The 22,851-nt window shown below is 39.1% G+C and overlaps 1 protein-coding gene across 16 annotated transcripts in view; it reads left to right on the top strand.

The window, feature by feature from the left end:
- The window catches only part of TP63 (tumor protein p63), a 262,688-nt gene extending 248,004 nt beyond the window's left edge, over positions 1-14,684 (top strand). For 13 of the 16 annotated variants that reach the window (XM_063620521.1, XM_063620522.1, XM_063620530.1 and 10 more), the window contains 4 exons: positions 3,835-3,992; positions 6,762-6,906; positions 8,208-8,301; positions 11,615-14,684. In XM_063620521.1, coding sequence (XP_063476591.1) covers positions 3,835-3,992; positions 6,762-6,906; positions 8,208-8,301; positions 11,615-11,911 — 694 coding nt within the window. In that variant the 3' untranslated portion in view covers positions 11,912-14,684. The remainder of the gene's footprint in view (positions 1-3,834; positions 3,993-6,761; positions 6,907-8,207; positions 8,302-11,614) is intronic. The other 3 variants (XM_063620534.1, XM_063620532.1, XM_063620533.1) reach the window with 1 other exon arrangement.
- The last annotated feature ends 8,167 nt before the right edge of the window (positions 14,685-22,851 follow it).

The raw sequence follows: 22,851 nt of genomic DNA on the forward strand, positions 1-22,851 counted from the left end.
AAAGAAGGAATCTAGTGGAATTCTAGGCGTCTAGGAGGTAGATAGTGTAACTTGTGTCTGTGCGGGAATTTTGATATTCTACCACATAGATAGTTACTAGGGTTGGAACCAGAAAACCTGATTTTAAGTCCTATACGTCCTAAAACCACTTCTCGCTTTTCAATTTTGAATTTTATTCTTCGGAAACTGTACAGAAGCTTATATTGTTAAGAACTGGAACTTGGCTTCACCAGGATTTTTCTTCAAAACTAGAAATACATGAAATATGATTTTCTACATCTCTGTTACACTGAATTCTTAGAAAAATCTAGTGAGGCTCTAGAGAAAACAACCTGAGGTGTACACCTTATGATTTTTTTCTGCAGACAGCTGGATTCTTACTTTTTTGGGTTTTGGATAGGAGAGGAGAGTGTAGGGAAGAAAACGAGAATGGTACAGGTCCTGGTGTTCTTTTGAACACATTTTCCTTCTCTTTAGTTTCTCCAGAAATTTTGGGAATATTTCTCTTAAGAACTATTATATTAAATTTATAATTTTTTAAAAAATGGTTGTTCTTCAAGGCTTTCAAATCTGCTGAGTTTATTCAGCCTTGCTTCCTTTTTCACAGTACATAGTTATCAGAATGCTTCTTCTAGTTCAGTCGTTTTGAAATTAATAATAGACAGACTACCTTGCTCCCCTTCCTTGTGGCTTTAAAACTCACTTTTATATTAAAGGGAAGGCATTCCGAATTTCTGACCTGTCCTGACTGTTAACCCCATTCAACTGTTCACCCTCATTTCTGGATATGTTCAATTAAGAATCCAACTCACCTCTGGCCACTTCCTCCTATTAATTCTTACATTGTTATCTTCTATGCCATGGGCCACATATCAGAGTGTTAAATATTTGAGTCTGGAGGGAAACAGTGAAAGAAGCTAAGAAGCTGATGTTTCCTGAGCACCTACACATCACTGGACCCTGTCCAGGGCTTTTACATGATCTCATTCTTAATAGAAATCTTCTAGAGTAGGTATAATATCTAGGTTACAGGTTAAGGAAATGAGGCTCAAGAAACTTGTACAACATCCTGCGTCACTAAGTTTGTGTTAGATCCAGAAGACAAACTAAGTTTGTGTTAGACCCAGTCAGTAAGTTTGTGTTAGACCCGGTCACTAAGTTTGTGTTAGACCCAGATGTTTTGATTGACTTAAAATCCATGTTCCTTCTTTCTTCATCTGTGGTTTCTGACCTACCCTCCTCAAATTAGTGGCTTATGATGAAAAATGGTAAATGAACTAATAAAATAGTCAAAAATAATAACCACAAGCTAAAGAAAGCAGGAGGTTATAACAGGAATTGTAAGAAGGAATTCACTCTGAGTGTCCAGAAAAAAATGCAAAACTTTTAAATGTATTTTTATTTTTCTAATTGTGGATATTAATGATTCAAACACTGCTTTCTATTAGCTGTTGCTGTACGTTTGACTGGTTTGAGGAGGGACAGAGAGAGAGGTCTCCTTAGGTTACAGAGGACCAACTGCATCAGGAATATGGGCTACCTGGAATCTTAGGTACTTTTCAGTGAGCAAAGAGAAGTTGAAATTGAAGAAACATCAGCCGGCAGAGAATCTCCTTACTGCTTTGCCCCATGCTTTCCTATACTCTGATGTGGACTAATGGATGATCCTAAGTATAGCCATATGTGCTGACTCTTTGGAAAGGCTCCTCCACAGGGATGGAGTGGACTCAGAAGTGCTTGGTAGTAGCTGGAGTTGCCTCCTTTACCCCTTTTCCATCTGGGTCTCCTACATTTCTCTTACTACTTCATCTATTTCTTGTCTCCATAACCTAGAAAACACGATAGGTGCCAGGAGACCTGGTTCTGCCCTTAATGCATCCATTTAGCAACATGTGATCTTGGGCATATGTTTTTTCTTAGAACCTTATATTTACCCATATGTATATTTGGAATAGTAATTTCTGTCCATCTCTGCCCTGCTATACCATGACCTGCTCCACAAGGATGGTGTGACAATCATTCAGAAAATGTACAAAGAAGAGTTCGGTAACCTGAAATGTTTTATAGTTGGGAGGATTTATTGTATCAACACCAGTATATATATACAATGTGGATCTATAATTGTGAGTATTTGATAAGGGTAAAGAGAAAAGTCAATGCCCTCCTACCTTAAAGGCAGTGATTCTAAAATACACCTGAATTGTTAATTTACATTAATTGACATAATTTATACATATTAAAATACAGCATATTGTTTGCATTCATCTAGCTGTGGCTCCCCATTGACATGGAATGGAGCCTTCCTTATTTTCATGTAATTATGGAGAGAATGCAGAGTGGCAGCTTCAAAGACCATCCCTGCGATTGCAGCACCTAAGTGCTAGGGCCATTTTAAAAATGATTTCTTCAAATATTATGCCATATAGGCTTGGAACCTGGGTCCATTTACAGAGCCTCCAAAATTTGAATTATACATATATACACAGATAAAACTCAAAGAAACAATTTATCTCCCCTCTAATGTAAATACGGCTGTGACAGGGAAAAGGTAAACAGGAACAACAAAATTCGTTTTGTTTGAGAATTGTTAAAGGGGAGTTTTCCCATAACAGATTAGAAACTTCCTCAAAGTCCAGTCTTCATTCTGTAGTCACAGTAATTTTAATGTAGATGCTGCATAGTCTGTACATTGCTTCCTCATCTTCTCTTTTTCAGTTCTCGTCATAGCCATATAAGGTAGGATGGATTATTATATCCATTGCCTCCACTACTCTATGAGTGTCTCAGAGATGGGGACCATGCCTTCAGTTTTATTAACTTGAACATCTGCCTCATGCAGCAAGTGTAAATGTATGTAGTTTATGTAGTTTTCTTGTGAGAAAACAAAGGCCAGGATGTTAAGTAGCTCGCATGGGCATCTATAGCATCCTAATAGATGATGGAGGAAGGCTTCAGCTCTGACTTTGTGACTCTCATTGTGGTACACATCACTAGTTTTTATATTAAGATAAAACATCAGGAATGACAGTTGAGTTGGGAATATTATCTGTAAGATATAATATGACAAACGAGTTCTAGTAGCTTTCCAAATTGAAGATCATGCTGAATGGAAAATTTTATGTTGCTATGTTTTTTTCATTTCTCCCAGGAGACTTTTGGAAAGTCAATAGAATAGTTATTTGGGCTTCAGCCTTCTCCTGTGTAGAAATGCTTTTGACATTCCAGTAGATTCTCTCATACATCATGAACATCTCTGTTGAAAATGCATGTTTCCAAGTAGGGGCCTCTGCATGACAGCAGGATGAGCTGCCAAATGCCCAGTTTGATTGGCTTTGTAGTCATTTTCTGCATATCCCAAATGGAATATGCAGAAAGCTACAAATGGAATGCTTTAGCTGCAGTTCGAGGGTGGGATATCCATGTTTTTTGTCAACCTTTAAGTCTTTGCTCAATTCTTTTCCCTAACTGCTTTTCAAACATATTTCAGTTGAAGGGAAAAGAGGAGAAGGGAATGGAGAAAACAATTGAAGGGAAAAGAGGAGGCAAGAATTTTCTCTTTCTCAAAGGAAAGGAAACCTTTCTCAAAGGAAAGGAAACCTTGCGCTCTGCACATTCAGGAAAAATATGATTTGATGATAGCCTTGCAATCAGTTTCTCCCTATTCAGGAAATATTCTCAGATGGAAACAAAATTAACTTCTTACCATTAATCCTAGAAGAATGTTTTCAAATGTTTGGTTTGAGGCCATGTTTTAAACAGAGACCTGTTGAAAATCAATAGTCCCCACGCTTCAGTGTCCCGTGCTCACCATCATTTCCATGTTTGTCTTCCTAGGACCTCAATACAGTCTCAATCTTCATATGGTAACAGCTCCCCACCTCTGAACAAAATGAACAGCATGAACAAGCTGCCTTCTGTGAGCCAGCTTATCAACCCTCAGCAGCGCAACGCCCTCACTCCTACAACCATTCCTGATGGCATGGGAGCCAACAGTAAGAGCATCTCCTTTTAGCTGTGGCTGAAGGATGAACAGGCTAGCCTAGGACAAGACTCTGTGGTGGGGAAAGGCATGTTCTTAAGCCAAATGAGAGGCACAGTGGGACAGATCAGATCAAAGTGGAGTGGCTTGGGTTTCTGACTGAACCTTTCACTTTTGAGGTTTATCGTTCATTGCAAAATATACTACTGGTAGAGATAGAGAAGGATGTTTCTTTAGTGTAGGGATAAGGATTTCTGTGAAAAGAACAGTCTACTTCCTGCTATCCTGGATGGAGACTCACCTCCTGCAGCCTTTGAAATAGCCAAAAGGAAATGGATGCAACATGCATAAAGTAGCATGTTGCAGTGAACTTAAAATCTAGAGAAATAGGCCGGGCACGGTGGCTCACGCCTGTAATCCCAGCACTTTGGGAGAACGAGGCGGGAGGGTCACTTGAAGTCAGGAGTTCGAGACCAACCTGGCCAACATGGTGAAACCCTCTCTCTATTAAAAATACAAAAATTAGCTGAGCCTGGTGGTGCATGCCTGTAATCCCAGCTACTCAGAAGGCTGAGGCATGAAAATCACTTGAACCCGGGAGGCAGAGGTTGCAGTGAGCTGAGATCACACTGCTGCACTCCAGCCTGGGTGACAGAGTGAGACTCGGTCTCAAAATCTAGAAAAGTAGATTATCATCTGGAATCTACGAAAAAAAACCTCTAATTATGAAGAAGTTACTTCTCTAATACTTAATTTTCTATCCATAAAATTATCACTATATATACTTAACATTTTATGTCTGTTACTCTATAATCCTGGCCTTTTAAACTCACCTATTCTATCCTAGACACAGTCAGTAAGGAACTGACCTATAAAGGAACCTGCCTTTTATTTATTCTTACACACACTCCTCATATCGGCTAAGTACAAATGAAAAAGGCACTGTAAGAATTGGGCCTCCAAGTGGATGATGACTGGCATCTAGCTTTACTATAAATATAATTATCTTCTCCACTAGGACTAAATCTAGCAAAGTGGATACACAAACTTGAAGGAAAAGAAAAAGTCGTGGTAAAAATGCAAGAGATTGTATAACACCCTCGGGGATACAGAAGACTGAACATTGCATGGGTATCATATAATCCCTACTACCTAAAAATCAGTACCCTCAAGCTTGTCTTTTGAAATCCTAGTTATTTTGATCAAACCTCTAAACATGCATTTCAATGTTGTCTCTTCTGAAAGAAATCAGGGGAGGCTAGGATTATGACTTTCTGTGGTCTAATGGCACACATTGATTGTTTTGGTTTTTTTTTTTTAGACAGAGTTTCGCTCTTGTTGCCCAGGCCGGAGTGCAATGGTGCGATCTCGGCTCACTGTAATCTCTGCCTCCTAGGTTCAAGTGATTCTCCTGCCTCAGCCTCCTGAATAGCTGGGATTACAGGCGTGCACCACAACGCCCGGCTAATTCTTTGTATTTTTAGTAGAGGCAGGGTTTCACCATGTTGGCCAGGCTGGTCGCGAACTCCTGACCTCAGGTGATCCACCCACTTCGGCCTCCCAAAGTGCTGGGATTACAGGCATGAGCCACCCCGCCTGGCCACACATTCATATTTTGATGAGATAGAGGTGTGTGTGTTTGGAATGGTTGCCTGTTACGGCAAACGTAGACTTTAGAGTGAGATCACTCTCTCACTAATGATAAATGCATCATAAGGCTTAAGACCTGACCCCTTGACAGGCCTACTTTGACATAAAAAGAATAGAAACTACTTGTTTTCAACTTTATTTTATTTCTTGTGTCATCTTAGAGTCCTCAAGTTCCTTCTTGGTATGACAAAATTGTGATAATAGTGATGATGGTTCACATTTGTATAACTTAGTTTGCCTACTTTTTTTCTTATTTGTACTTTACAATTATTTCAGAAGGGAAACAGATTGAGATGTGATAGGGTATGCTCTTTAGTTAGCTAGTTAGTGGCAAAGACCTTTTCTAGGCAAACTGCTACTCACTAAAGTAGAAACAAATTACATTAATCTTTTAGTAAATTATTTTGTTCTTTTTGATGTGAAGGCAAAATTCATTTTATAAATATTGATACTAAACTTTTTTTCTCTATCAGTGAATGTTTACACTTAATTGTTTAGTAAAATATCAGTAAGTATTGGTGGTGTTCCTGTATACAACCCTGAAAATGGACCATAAGTAATAGAATATTTAATTGTATCCTCATTTATTAGGCACATGAGTCCTTCTAAATATTGAAGTCAGTCTTCCTGTTCCCAAATAAATATTCCAAGGGTCACTCTTTCATTCACAGATTTGTGCGTTTATCCACTTACCCTAAGTTCACTGAGCACCTACTCTGTGCCAGGCACTGTGCTAGGGACTGTAGGAATCTAGACACCTATAAGATCTAATCTCTATGCTTGCGCAAGTTAGTGAGGGAGACAGAAATATAACCCTTGAAGGCAAATACAAGGAAGAATATGTTAACATTAAGAGCAATTAGCAATTAGAGAATTAGAAGTAGAGAAAAGGGAGGAAAGAGATTGTTCTCGGACAAGGTACAAAAGTCAAGAGGTGCCTAATTAGTTTGGAGTCTGACTGTTCTGTTTGACTAGATGTAGGCTGCTTGAAGGGGTGTAGTGAGAGAGAAGATTAAAAAGGAAGGCTGGTAGTTTAGGCCCTTGATAAAATTTAACCAGACAAGATGGACCACTGGAATGCTGGTACATGATGATGGCAGTAACCCTTTTTGTTCCTCCTGCTTCTGTTCAGTTCCCATGATGGGCACCCACATGCCAATGGCTGGAGACATGAATGGACTCAGCCCCACCCAGGCACTCCCTCCCCCACTCTCCATGCCATCCACTTCCCACTGCACCCCCCCACCTCCGTATCCCACAGATTGCAGCATTGTCAGGTGAGTCCACAGCATGTGCCCCTGGGGGCCTGTCCTAAGCATCCCGGGATGGTAGAGGGCGGATACTGTTATACTTCATCAAACAGCTGGAAGGGAAGATAGCAGTCCTGTGGTTGGAGTTCAGTCACTATTATCTCTGATCTGTGGAGTGGTCAACAATGTTTTATCAAGGAAAACTACTATAACCGGCATGGAAACAAGGGAAAATGTCTGTTTATAGGCATATTGTTTTCATGTCTGTTTCCCTCGCCTTCACTTACTCCCTTCCTCCTCTCTCACATTTTTACATTGTCAATTGCGGCCCTCAAGTTGGTGCTCAGGGCTGGGTTTCCAAAAGAGCAATAAACTTGCTATCTTGCTCCTTTTCCTCTCTCTAATCCTCATAGCTCTCAGCCACCATGGGACCATTATTTTGGAGTTGGATGTCCATAAAAAGTTTTAATGTTATCCAAAATGACAGGGACTTTCAAAAACTGATGGCCTCTACTACACTGCCTTTGGGAAATGGGCACACTCCAGAAAAGGGGAGTTGAGATAGGCAGAAGAAAGAAATGCATGAAGCCTGAAAGATTTGCTTCCCACAGAGGCAAGAGTAGGTTCCCAGATTTCTTGCATAGTGTATATCTTCTTCTTCTGCTTCATGTGCAGAATGATTGTTTCATTTGGCTTCTGGAACAATTTGTGTTGATTTTCCTGCTATGTCAATCACAGGGATGGCAAAGTGCATGGCCTGTTCCACCCAGGGTCTGTTCCGTGATGATGGTGGCATCATCATCAGTCTCAGACCAGCACCAAAAGGAAGGGGATCTGTATCCTGAGGAGGACATAAATCAAAAGGCATGAATGACTTCATGGAGTAGAGGCCTACAATTTTTTTCTTAACCACATGAACCATTCTCACAAAGCCCAGATACAAAACAAATAAAGTAGAGATGTTCTTTCTGAAGTGTAGAACCAAGCAGCAAGAAAGCTAGGAACCTGAACACTGGACTTCCCTTTCACCCTTTGCAATGGTTTCTAGACACTTACACAGAAGCCTAGAATTCCACAGATCACCATATGATAATCGCTGATCTGCAGGAATCCTTATAGTTGATTTTAATTTCTGTAGACCTAAACTTCATGTCACCAATAATCTCCAGACCTCAGACTTCAGGCCCACATATATATTATCCAGTTCTCATCTCTGATATGGGGCATCCAAGGGCAAAATATATTGGGTTTTCCCTTATCTCGCCAATGCAGTTGGGGTGAACTTTCTTTTTCTGTTTCCTCCTTCCTCTTCCCTCCTCCCTCTGCAGTTTCTTAGCGAGGTTGGGCTGTTCATCATGTCTGGACTATTTCACGACCCAGGGGCTGACCACCATCTATCAGATTGAGCATTACTCCATGGATGTAAGTAACTGTTAGACTTTTCTCAAATTTTATTTCTTCATTTCTTTCCTCTGATGACAACCGCCTTGTAGTTCAATCCCTGATAGTTTAAAAATTTGTTTTTGTCATGCCCCCAATTATCCATTTTGATGGAACCCGTAACTATGTCAGGAAGATTCCCAGGCCTCAACCTATACATATTAGAAGCTTACCAATCAATCTTCCCTAGCCTGTCTTATCAGTCAACAATTGTCTATTGCACCTATACTATTCGCAAGGTGGGAAAGAGGAGCTATTCCTGCAATCAAAAAATTTATAATTTCTAAAGAATTAATACAACTTTTTGAGTGTTCTCGTTAATCTGTATAAGTTCCCAGAAAGGATAGCAGGACACCAGTGGTGCTATTCTCTTAAAAACATGGAGAGATGACACAATAGTCATTTGCCATGACTATTTAAGACAAAACTAGGAATAGAACACAAACGTGTAAGCTTACAGTCTTTAACTTTATTAACTGGCCTTTTCTGCCTTTCTTTAAATTAGTACCTTAAGGGAGATTCAGCTATTCCTCTCAATTAAAACTATATGTTCTTTTGTTAATTTTCAGTTTTATCATAATAGAGCCCAGCCATTTCTAATCATTGGGCATTATCAATGGCCATGGGGTCAAATCCCAATCACCCTTTTTAGGAGCAGTGAGAACTGGGGGTTATCACTTTGCCTCTCTGGGCCTCAGTTAATAAAATATTCGGTTCATATTACTCCTTTCTGGCTTTGATATCCTTTGATTTGTCTTTGAAACCAGCTGGGCGAGAGGGGACTTTTTCTTGCTTCCTACTCCACTTTTTGAACTCCTGCTCACACGGGAGCTAGTGTCGCTCTGGTTTATGGCAATCTGATTTGTCTCTTAGGCCGCGCTCTTCATGCTGCTCTCTCTGGGGTTCCCTAGCCTCTCTTCTAGCTTCCAGAGGGTACTTTGGACTGCGGGAAGAAGACAGTCTCTGCCTCTGCTGCTACTTCTATTGTTGGGGACTCTTTCTTCCCCCTCCTTGAGCACCGATGCTAGAGATGCCCCTGCAGCATGAGAATGCCCCCACCATGAGGTGACGTGTACATAGTGCACTGCCCCTATGCCCACCCCTCTTCACCCCATAAATCACTCATGGCTGCTGCTCCCTGATAGAATAAGTTATAAGTGAAAACTGCAGGGAAAGCTTTAAGAGTAAGTTCCAGTATTATTCTGATAACTTTACAATCACTTCCATCCACTGAAGAGAACAGAGTTGCCCTGTATTTGAGAGAGCCTCTTGTAGCAGATTCCTACATTTTGGAACAGGGAATCTTCCTCTTCCCTATATTTTTAAAGTTATACTTTCCACTTGCTCACTTATTTCCACTGGGGAATATGTCAGGATGCTCCCTTGATCATTAGGATTTGCAGATGCCCTCTGTAAGTTCATTTCTGCTAAGTCCTATGCCAGTCTGTGGGCCACAGCTTTCTCACCTGTCAGTCATTAGTTAAAATCTATCCATAGCATCATGACAATTAGCAGCGTCTAATTCACAAAGGGCTTTGCATTTACTGAGAGCCTCAAAAGTATAAAGAATCCAAGAAAAATAAAAAACTATGCTTATTTAGGCCTGGCGCGGTGGCTCACACCTATAATCCCAGCACTTTGGGAGGCTGAGGCGGGCAGATCACAAGGTCAGGAGATCAAGACCATCCTGGCTAACACGGTGAAACCCTGTCTCTACTAAAAATACAAAAAATTAGCCAGGCGTGGTGGCGCACCTCTGTAGTCCCAGCTACTCAGGAGGCCGAGGCAGGAAAATGGCGTGAACCCGCGAGGCGGAGCTTGCAGTAAGCCAAGATCACGCCACTGCACTCCAGCCTGGGTGAAAGTACAAGACTCTGTCTCAAAAAAATAAAAAATAAAAAAAGCTATGCTTATTTATTTGTGGATTACCGTCTTTATAAGGTATTCTTCTGCTACAGTAAGAGATGAGGAATACCTCTAATGGCCTGAAAATTCACACCATAGGAAAATATGACACCAAACTACAGATTTCCAAATTGAGAAATGTTGGGAAGCTGTGCAATTTTCTCCTCCTCACCTCAGCTTCCTGCTTATTCCTAGAAAGAGACACCCTTTTCTCAGCTTTTCTCTTAGAGCCAGTCTAAGTTATTGGGCATCATCACTTCCTGGAAAAGGAATGTGACCAAAATTTGGGGCATTTCATTAGTGTCCCCATAACATGCAAAAATGAGGTAACAATATAACATAATAATAATACAAATGGTTAATATTTATATAGAGTGTGTTGTAATTTATAAAATACTTTCATAGCTGTATTTACCTATGAGTCTATAGCATCTTTTGCCCTATAAAGCAATTGTATCTCATTTTACCAAAGAAGAAACTGAGGCTGGTAGAGAATAAGTGACTTGCTAAAGTTCTATAGCCAGTCAGTGACAGTGAAAACCTCTGCCACGGTTTTCTCACTCCAAGCACAACGTGCTGTGTACATACCATTCTGCCCCGTGAAAATATGAGCTATCACTGAAACAATCTAAAGAAGAGCTAATGCAGATAAATGTCAGCAGTATCACCACAATTAGTTAAGGTTGACCCTATCTGCAATGCCTTCTGCCCCATTCACAGAACATAGACACCATTGCTCTGCATTTTGATACCTTGCTTTATTCAAACACCAAGAGACCTTTTAGATAAAAGTGCCGTTTCAGGTTCTGAGGATGCCCTAAGTCGCTAATTTTTTCACTTAGTTATGTGACTTTAAACTTGTCAACCTCTCTGGCCTTCAGTTATTCTAGCTATAAAACAGGTCTAATAATGTTTACCACTAATCTGAGGATTAAATGATATCATGAATATATAATTCAGTGCCTGGCACATAGAAAGTACTCAATCTTTTCTTCTCATCTCCTCAACCAAGTGGTGGTGACATTCCATTAATACCTGTCTTCTGGTGACTAGCCAGGTAAATTCAAGCATAAGTAGGTACCTCATGTTTCTATTTGGGATTTTTGCGCTTTCATCTAGCTATTATCCCAATTTTACCAATGAAGAAACTGAAGCCAGTAGAGACTAGGTGAAGTGTTATACACAGGCAGGAATGGCACCTCACAGCTGTGCCTTTGTGCTTAGTTACATGGAGTTGAAGACTCAGAGAACTAATTTTATTTTCTAGTTTGTGGATCAATAGATTCAGATCAGTTAAACCAGAGCATCAGGGAATGATAGCATGCTACGGACTAAATGTCAGTTTTTCTCCTTGTTTTTGTTCTCCATGACACCTTCCCCTGTTGCACAGGATCTGGCAAGTCTAAAAATCCCTGAGCAATTTCGACATGCAATCTGGAAGGGCATCCTGGACCACCGGCAGCTCCACGAATTCTCCTCACCTTCTCATCTCCTGCGGACCCCAAGCAGTGCCTCTACAGTCAGTGTGGGCTCCAGTGAGACCCGGGGTGAGCGTGTTATTGATGCTGTGCGATTCACCCTCCGCCAGACCATCTCTTTTCCACCCCGAGATGAGTGGAATGACTTCAACTTTGACATGGATGCTCGCCGCAATAAGCAACAGCGCATCAAAGAGGAGGGGGAGTGAGCCTTACCATGTGAGCTCTTTCTATCCCTCTCCTAACTTCCTGCCCCCTACAAAGCACTCCTGCTTAATCTTCAAAGCCTTCTCCCTAGCTCCTCCCCTTCCTCTTGTCTGATTTCTTAGGGGAAGGAGAAGTAAGAGGCTACCTCTTACCTAACATCTGACCTGGCATCTAATTCTGATTCTGGCTTTAAGCCTTCACAACTATAGCTTGCAGAACTGTAGCTGCCATGGCTAGGTAGAAGTGAGCAAAAAAGAGTTGGGTGTCTCCTTAAGCTGCAGAGATTTCTCATTGACTTTTATAAAGCATGTTCACCCTTATAGTCTAAGACTATATATATAAATGTATAAATATACAGTATAGATTTTTGGGTGGGGGGCATTGAGTATTGTTTAAAATGTAATTTAAATGAAAGAAAATGGAGTTGCACTTATTGACCATTTTTTAATTTACTTGTTTTGGATGGCTTGTCTGTACTCCTTCTCTTAAGGAGTATCATGTATGGTGATAGGTATCTAGAGCTTAATGCTACATGTGAGTGACAATGATGTACAGATTCTTTCAGTTCTTTGGATTCTAAATACGTGCCACATCAAACCTTTGAGTAGATCCATTTCCATTGCTTATTATGTAGGTAAGACTGCAGATATGTGTTCTTTTCTCAGTGTTGGTATATTTTATATTACTGACATTTCTTCTAGTGATGATGGTTCATGTTGGGGTGATTTAATCCAGTTATAAGAAAAAGTTCATGTCTAGACATCCTCTTTAGTTTTTGGTTGGGAATGAGGACAATTCTTAAAAGGCCCATGGCAGCCAGTTCAAAAACACCTGATGTCATGTATTTGAGCATATCAGTAACCCCCTTAAATTTAATACCAGATACGTTATCTTACAATATTGATTGGGAAAACATTTGCTGCCATTACAGAGGTATTAAAACTAAATTTCACTACTAGATTGACTAACTCAAATACACATTTGCTACTGTTGTAAGAATTCTGATTTGATTGGGACGAATGCCATCTATCTAGTTCTAACGGTGAAGTTCTACTGTCTATTAATATTCAGGGTAAATAGGAATCATTCAGAAATGCTGAATGTACTAAACAGTAAGATATCTCAAGGAACCATAAATTCAACTTTGTAAAAATCTTTTGAAGCGTAGATAATATTGTTTGGTAAATGTTTCTTTTAAAGACCCTCCTATTCTATAAAACTCCGCATGTAGGGGCTTGTTTACCTTTCTCTCTCTAAGGTTTACAATAGGGGTGGTGATTTGAAAAATATAAAATTATGAGATTGGTTTTCCTGTGGCAGAAATTGCATCACTGTATCATTTTCTTTTTTAACCAGTAAGAGTTTCAGTTTGTTGGAAAGTAACTGTGAGAACCCAGTTTCCCGTCCATCTCCCTTAGGGACTACCCATAGACAGGAAAAGGTCCCCACAGAGCAAGAGATGAGGCTTTCATGGCGGCTGTTGCTTAAACCACTTAAACAAAGAGTTCCCTTGAAACTTTGGGAAAACATGTAATGACAATATTCCAGATAGATCTTTCAGAAATATAACACATTTTTTTTGCATGCATGCAAATGAGCTCTGAAATCTTCCCATGCATTCTGGTCAAGGGCTATCATTGCACATAAGCTTCCATTTTAATTTTAAAGTGCAAAAGGGCTAATGTGGCTCTGAAAGGTAATGTATGGGTTGCCTCTGAAAAGCATATATATATATTTTGTGTGAAATTGCATACTTTGTATTTTGATGATTTTTTTTTCTTCTTGGGATAGTGGGATTTCCAGAACCACACTTGAAACCTTTTTTTATTGTTTTTGTATTTTCATGAAAATACCATTTAGTAAGAATACCACATCAAATAAGAAATAATGCTACAATGTTAAGAGGGGAGGGAAGGGAAAGTTTTTTTTTTATTATTATTTTTTTAAAATTTTGTATGTTAAAGAAAGAGAATGAGTCCTTGATTTCAAAGTTTTGTTGTACTTAAATGGTAATAAGCACTGTTAACTTCTGTAACAAGCATGCAGCTTTGCAAACCCGTTAAGGGGGAGAAGAATGAAAGCTGTTCCTTGGTCCTAGTAAGAAGACAAACTACTTCCCTTACTTTGCTGAGGGTTTGAATAAACCTAGGACTTCCGAGCTATTTCAGTACTATTCAGGTGACACTAGGGCCTTGGAAATTCCTGTACTGTGTCTCATGGATTTGGCACTAGCCAAAGCGAGGCACCCTTACTGTCTTACCTCCTCATGGCAACCTACTCTCCTCGAGTGTATGAGTAGCCAGGGTAAGGGGTAAAAGAATATTAAGCACAGAAACCACTACAAGTGGGCTTAATGGAGTTCTTGTGGCCTCAGCTCAATGCAGTTAGCTGAAGAATTGAAAAGTTTTTGTTTGGAGATGTTTATAAACAGAAATGGAAAGCAGAGGTTTCATTAAATCCTTTTACCTTTTTTTTGTTGTTGGTAGTCCCCTAAAATACAGTATGTGGGATATTGAATGTTAAAGGGATATTTTTTCTATTATTTTTATAATAATAATTGTACAAAATTAAGCAAATGTTAAAAGTTTTATATGCTTTATTAATGTTTTCAAAAGGTATTATACATGTGATACATTTTTTAAGCTTCAGTTGCTTGTCTTCTGGTATTTTCTGTTATAGGCTTTTGGGGAGCCAGAAGCCAGTCTACAGTCTCTTTTTGTTTGCCAGGACATGCAATAAAATTTAAAAAATGAATAAAAACTAATTAAGAAATTGTGTGTGTGTCTATCTGTGTCTGTTTGCCTATTTGTCCATTCTTCTTCCATCCTTTGGCCTTATTTATATTATCGAGGAAGAAGAGATACCAAGCGAAACATTGGAGAGGTTCAAATGTTTTTTTTTTTTTTTGCAGTCTTAATATTTTTTCTTTTTTTATTAATTTTTTTCTTTTAATTAATTTTTTTCTTTTTTTGCACACAAAACAATAAACATTTTCTAAAAATACATACAAACAAAAAGATGCATATCAAACAAACATATTAGGAAGGTTGCACATGGGAAGACCGGGAATAGAAATGGGGGGGGGTGGGAATGAAAGAAAATAAATGAGAGAGGGACTTTGTATGGATCAATGATAATAACTCAATCCTCTATGTCTTCTTTGACTGACAAAGAAGAAGGAGAAGGAAGAGGAAGAAAAAAAAAGCAAGTGGGATAAAGGATCAGAAAGGGAGGAAAATAGAAAAAATTAATTAGAGTATGACTCCAGGGTAGACCTGTTTTGTTGTTGGTTGGTTGGTTGGTTTGTTGTATTTTTCATATGTTTTGCCATGTTGGCCAAGCTTGTCTCGAACTCCTAGCCTCAAGTGATCAACCCTCCTCGGCCTCCCAGAATGCTGGGACTACAGGCGTGAGCCACCACACCCAGCCCCCACACTGCATCTGGCCTCCGTGGTAGACGCTCCCCACTTACCAGATGGGGCAGCCGGGCTCCTCACTTCCCAGACAGGGCAGCCGGGCAGAGACACTCCTCACTTCCCAATGAGGTTCAAATGTTGATGTTTCTCATCTGAGAACAAATAATCATTCTTTTCTCATTTTGGCCAACCTACAAAATAGCAAAGACCAGAATGGCATTTTCATTTGGTGAATGAGACATTCAAAGTTTTAATACTTTATTTGATTGAGGTCAGAAAGAGTTTGCTTTAGAACAGGGACTAGACTTCAAATATTCCTAATGTCTAACTTAGTGACCTTCCGATGATACTCAGCAGTGACCTCATCAGTACTGTGGGAGTGGAAAGCAGATAAGCTGGTGGTATGTGGGAGCATGCTGCAGATGGTGGGCCCTGAGTGGGCAATGTTCCCTTTTAAACTCATTGTTAAATATCACCCTTCAATTATGTACATTGATTCAGCCAATACTATCTCTATCAAAATGGGTGAATTATTTTTATTAAATAAGAATCTATATTACTTTATGGGATAACATTGAATGGCATGAATACAATATAATGCCTTAGACTTATTAAAAAAACTTTCCAGAATAACAAAAATATATAGTAAATATATCAATTTGTTTTTCTATTTATAGATATAATCACATTATAAAGATATGTTCATATAGGCAAGCAGGTGCAGCCAAAAGATTCAATTCTTAGTCCTTGCAGTCCAGGTGGTAGAGTGCCAGAAATGAAACAGTTAATTCAATGATGCTAGCATGAGGAACATAAAAGAGCTATAAAAATGATTAATCATTGATCGTTTTGGCTCTTTTAACTAAATTTTAATTTTTAGTTTTTCAGTAGTTCTATTTGTATGGATTGGTAGTTCATGACTTCTTTTATTGACTCTTAGCTGTCTTCTGGAGTAAAAGAAAAACCTACTTTAAAAAAAATGCATTTGCTTAGAATTATTGGGTCTGTTAAACCCTTTTACAAATACAAAATGCACTATGGAAACCCGGCGATTTGTTTTTTCATGTCTTGAGACTTTTTATTTTGGCCATTCTAGAAATTGCTTTATCAATCAATCAATTCTAATGAATAAAAAAAGAATAAAAACCAAGAAGAATGGTGGGATTGCTCAAAACTGTGCTGTCCAATATGATAGTCACTAGCTATCGCTTCTCGGCCTTTTGGCTAAGATCAAGTGTAGTCACTAGCTACGTGTAATTATTGAGCACGTGGATGGAGCTAGTCAAAACTGAGATGTGCTGTATATGCAAAATACACATTAGCCTTCAGGGACTTAAAAATATAAAATAACTCCTTGATAATTGTTTAAATTAGATGTTGAAAATTAAATATTTTGGGTTAAATATACTGAAATTAATTTTACCCATTCCTTTATTTTTATATGCTTACTACAAAATTTAAAATTATGTAAATGGCTTTCATTGTAGTTCTATTGGGCAATTGGCTAGAAAGATGATGTAATAAGAAGCCTGTGAGGATGATGAAATGAATTTACTATTTACTATTGTGTAATTATCCAGGTTTTTTGTTTGTTTGTTTTTTACTGGGTTGCTCATTAGTATTGCATCAGTTTTCAACAAAGTATAGAATAGGAGACAGTATCTTTGTAGTTAGGATTTTTTCATTTTCTCCCAATAATGGTAAAGATATTAAAACTGATAGAGAAAAACATTTCAAAATTGTTACATCAGAATATGAATACAAAACACAATGGCACGCTAGACTCTGGTGATGGTGAAATGGCTCGTGTAAGTTAAATTTTAAACTGAGTTTTCATGTAATGATAGCCTAGATGAATTTTCTCAAGCACAAGGCTCAATGGCCAAGGAATAAAGTTTTAAAGATAAAAAGGGTATATGCTTACTCTAATCTAGATGGTTCTTCAATAGGAAGAATTTTACCATTTAAGGTTACAACAATAATCTGACCATCCAATTTTCTAAAAGGACATGTGATAGTATCATTTTATTTCTAATGATTCTTGTGCACCAAAATTTACCAATATACTTCACAAGTGGACAAATAAAGGCTGGTGTGTATCAAAGGTAATCGGAAGAAAATAGATGATGTAGAAACTTAACTCATTGGATTAATCATTCTAATTGATGTTCAAAAACTATTTTGCAGGCCGGGCGTGGTGGCTCACGCTTGTAATCCCAGCACTTTGGGAGGCCAAGGCGGGCGGATCACGAGGTCAGGAGATCGAGACCACGGTGAAACCCCGTCTCTACTAAAAATACAAAAAAATTAGCTGGGCGTGGTGGCGGGCGCCTGTAGTCCCAGCTACTCGGAGAGGCTGAGGCAGGAGAATGGCGTGAACCCAGGAGGCGGAGCTTGCAGTGAGCCGAGATCGTGCCACTGCACTCCAGCCTGGGCGACAGAGCGAGACTCCGTCTCAAAAAAAAAAAAAAAAAAAAAACTATTTTGCAGTTTTGGAGTGAAGAACATAGTCATCCTCTCTTCAACAAAGGCATGAGCCATCAAAGATTCAAAAAAATATTCAAGTGTTTTATTTTGATGATGTAAATACAAGATAAGCAATCAGAAGTAATGATGTTAGAACTTACCAGAGGTGTATTTGAAATCAACATTTACAAGGTAGCTGTGTCCCAAATTTCATGATAGTTCATGAGCAGTTAATTGCATTCAGAAGATATTTTCTATTTCATGTACATGTGCCACTGAAATCATGAACAAAATTTTAGATTTACTATATTAAAATTTCTTATAAAATTATTCTTCACCATATATTCTGTTATTTATAAAATTACTAAAATAAAAATATAAAGCATTAATTAGACCCAGGAGATATGGATAAGGACTACTGTACCGAGAATTATTAGAATAACTTATCTAATATTGTTATAGAATGCCAAAAACCTAATGTTCATTAAATACTCTTGAATTATCTAAAATTTGCATAGAATCTCTGAGATTCCAAGAACATATTTCTGCTTTTGGGTGCAGTTTCTGGATTATCTAAGAAGGTAGCCCAAGGACTTTCCTTGGTATACTGATTTATTTTGTATTTCCAGTGGCAAAATAAAAGTATGGAGTAAAGGCCTGCACATAGGTGGATAGACATTGGAACCTTCCTAGATCCAGGAAAGATACCTTTAATCTTGAGTCAGGGCATCCACAGACTGGCAGAAGGCAGTGGTTCTTATCCATTTTGCCATTCTTTCTCTTTCATATACTACAGTTCTCTTACTAGGTAAACTGGAACATAGGACACTTTCAGCATTGAGTATGGATTTCCTAGCTTCCTCTTTGTGCCCATAAAAACCTCGGTGTCCATTATCATTCTTCCAAATTTGATTGACACTATGCCTTTTCCCCTTTTTTCATTCTGAAAAAAGTTATGCAGATATGAATATGAAGAGCCAGAGCGAAAAGAACACTTGACTGAGAGGAATCTGGTGACTTGGGCCAGATGCTTAATCTTCCGCATTTCAGTTTCAACATCTGCCAAATGAGAGGTCTGAACCCCTAACTTGTCAGTATTTCAGTAATACCTTTTGGAAGAAAGCTGAAGGATGGCATGAAACAACCCTTCCAATATAGAAATGGGGTTAGAGTTTTCAGAAAAAATTCAGCAGCCTCAAAGCTGTGCAGTGAGCCGAGATTGCGCCACTGCACTCCAGCCTGGGCGACAGAGCAAGACTCCGTCTCAAAAAAAAAAAAAAAAAAAAAAAAAAAAAAAAAAAAAAAGCTGTAATCTTCGTTAAATGCAGACCTAAAAGTGTCAGGAATCGTATTCCTTCTTTAGAAAGGTTTTTCATAGAGCACTAACCATACATATTTTTCTCAGATAAGAGTCGTTCACTAATTTAACTTTGTGGTTTTAGAGTCATGTTGGGTGTGTCCTTGAAATTTATGAGATTTGTAACTCCTTACACTAATCCTGACTCTGTCTATGTGCCAGGTGGGTGGCAAGTACTGGCAGGTGAACTTCCCTTTTGTGATTCTGATTAGAATTCTAGGCCTGGCACGCTGGAGGACCAACCTTTTGCAATTCAAGTAAAAGTCTGACACAGGACAAAGAACAAAAATTTTTCGCAGAGAGAGCTTGACATCAGAAACACCAAGCAGAAAATAACGAATCCTATGAGTGCTTTAGCTCCTCTGACGTTTGCTCTATAATTGGAAACACTATTATTTTTCTGTGAAAGAAATTATGGTGACTTTGAATATGGTTCAATATTCCGAAATTCTAGGTACTACCTTCTATAAGTTGATTACTCTGCAGTGCAGTGGCACAATCATAGCTCACTGCAGCCTCGAACACCTGGGCTCAAGCAATCCTCCTGCCTCAGCCTCTTTAGTAGCTGGGACTACAGGTGTGTGCCACCACAACCGCTAATTTATTTAATTTTCATAGAGATGGGGTCTCGCTATGTGGCCTAGGCTAGTCTGGAACTCCTGGCCTCAAGCAATCCTCCTGCCTCTGCCTCCCAAAATGCTGGGATTACAGGTATGAGCTACTGCGTCCAGCCTGCTCTTCTGTATCATAGCTAAGCTTGCATCAGCGGTCTTCAATATTTCTCCAACTTATCAATACCTTCCTAATACAATTTTGTCTCACTGGTGATTAAATGTTAGAGAAAGCACTTGAAAGCACTCGCAGTCCCTAGAGTACAGAAATGGTAGAATTTTAAAAGAGAATGAAAGGAGAAAGAGAGAACAAAAACATGAACCCATTGTCAGATTCTGGACTGTGAAATGAATAGAGAAAATCCTGCTGTGTCATTTCATGGGGCCTCTTGCCAAATGCATTTTGGAAATGTTTAGAAAGTTTGTTCCAAAGAATTCTGGAATTACGTGGCATCCAGGTACCAGCACATTTGGTATCTCAGAACAAATGCTGACATCCGTAAATATCCAATGGCAGTCGTGAAATAATATTCTAAGAAATAGAACACTTTTGTGAACCTCGCCCATGCAGAAGCCCTAGGAAATATTTGCCTAACACCACGTGGTGTTCAAAATGGCTTTCAGGACACTGAGAAGTAAATATATATATATATATATATATACACACACACACACACATACATATATATGCATATATATATATACACATACATATATATGCATATATATAATTTTTGTTTTTACTACTTGGGGATAGGGACATCTCAATATCCCTTTTCCTTGTCTTTTGCTTTCTCAGGGTCCTGTTGTCACCCTAAGTAATTTGCTTATAAGCAGCACAAACTCTCAGCAAAATAATATGAAAGTTGTCTTTGGAATATTCCATTTCCATGCCTGTATTCCTTTTCCCTTTCTGCTGAAGACATTCACTTTTTTTTTTTCTTTTTTTTTTTTACCTTCTCTACTCAAACCTGATGTTCCTAGCTGAGTGGTAATCTCCTTGATGGTGCATGAGATACCACGGTTATATGCATTTTGCCAGGAGTTTCTAACCATGCCTTGGAGGTGGTTACCTGCCACTTATTCTTACCAATCCCCACTTTAAGGCCCATGATTCTTTCAAGAGTCACATGTAAGACAGGAAGCCATGGCTAAGCCTAGTCTCACCAAAGGCTCAGCAGAAGGCGTAATACTGTCCAGTGGCTGGCCAGTGTTCAATTAGCATTTGGCAATCAATAGAGTTCTGTCTTCTCAGATACAGCCTTTCTTCTTCCCTGGTATAATATCCTATTCATAAGAGCATAGTTTGGCTGGCTCTCTCCTCCATCTTTCATCTCCTTAGCCTCATTAGTTCTTGTCCTGGGGTACAATACCACAGTCTTTGCTCATCATCACAGCCTCTGTAACACTTTGACCTCCCTTGGTAGAGTATCAGGAGCGGTGAATGTCTGCCTCTCTCCCATGATTGTAATGCATTCTTTCCTTCCCTGAGGAGAAGTGCTTCCCTGGCTCTTGGCTGAAAGACTAATTTTTTTTGTTTTTTAATGAACTCCACTCCAATTATTTCCATGATATTCTTGCATAATACCAGTCTTTCCTCCTCATGTTAAATGGGTTGGGTGCGTTCAGTGAGGAAACCAGACGTGGTAAACATTGGGAAAATGAGAGAATCTGATGGAGCAGGTGGAGCTCAGCAAAGGTCTGTGTGGAGGCTACACATGGGCTTCGGTGAGGGCTCTCCTTGTGCTTCCTGTCCCAGGGGTTACTCAGCTGCCTTTGACAGACTCTCATATGTGCAAAGCACTGTGGGAAATTCAAAGTTGAAAAATACACAGCTCTATGAATCACAGAAGTTTAGACCTAGAAGGAACTTAAGAGCCATCTAGTTTATACTCTTCATTTTCTGGAGTGGAAAACTGAGGCCCAGGCAGGAAAAGGAACTATCCAGATTCTCACAGCGAGGCAAAGAACCAGGTGATCCAGACTTCTCTTCGTCATTTGTAGTACAACCTAACCCAACCTCTACTTAGAAGAAGTCTCCCTTCCATACCAGTGATGCCCTTGTTATTGCTGTTGCTATTTCTCAATGGAACTTGTCAATGAATACTTTTGAGTGCTGCTTACGAGTGATTCCTTCTCTTACTCTGTTTGCTTTACTGTTTTTCATCCCCATGCTGGTTTTTACCACAAACACCCCTGGCCTAAAGAACTCTGGAATTCACACAATGAGTCTTGGTTTTCCCATCTCTAAGAGGAAAGAGGCTGGAGTAAAAGATCTCAAAGTCCTCTACTAGCTTCAGTGTTCTAGAAATGTACATTTCACCATGAGGCAGGCCGCCATTTAAGGAAGAAAATGGGATTTTCGTTACATACTGACATTACTTAGCTAAAATTAAGAGGCCTTAAGAATTAATAACATTTAGGTAAAAGCTGTGAAAGGTGCTAATAGGAATTGCTGGGATAAAAGCAAAGATTTGTGCAACAGCTAGAGGTATTTTCCATGACAATCTTCCTTCATAGCATGACTTTCAGCTGGGACACCCTCTTCTAATCTCTCAGGAAACAGAAGAAATGACATCAACGTAGGGGAAAAGAAGTGGCAATTTTCTAGTTTATATATTTAAAAAAATACAGTCAAGTAAAACATAGCTAAAGAATATCTGTCAATAGGTCTGATGATCTAGATGGATTGTATAAATAAATATAAAATCTATATTCTTAATATATACTGATTCACTGTTTCCTAAAACATTTCATATAAACTTGTCTTGTTTATTTCAACACTGTGTAATAGACAGAGCAAACATTATCAGTACAAAGGGTGGAGGAAACTGAGCCTCTGAGAAGTTACAGGCATGTCTAAGTTCACAAAGCTATTATAGTTAGTGGTAGAATCAGCAAGTCTTTCTATTCTAGCTTGGCTCTTTTTTTTCCATGGTACTGTTGTCTCCAATCAGAAAATAAGTTCTCAGTGGGTCACTCTCTTAGGCTGCACACACACACCTCAAAGAAAAGAAGCCTGTGGACTTTCCCTGGGTGGAGACAGAGTATGTGTTCCAAAATCTGTCAGCCCTAGATTGCATCCAACTAAC

Source organism: Symphalangus syndactylus, chromosome 17 (assembly GCF_028878055.3).
Source record: "Symphalangus syndactylus isolate Jambi chromosome 17, NHGRI_mSymSyn1-v2.1_pri, whole genome shotgun sequence".
Lineage (NCBI taxonomy): Eukaryota > Metazoa > Chordata > Mammalia > Primates > Hylobatidae > Symphalangus > Symphalangus syndactylus.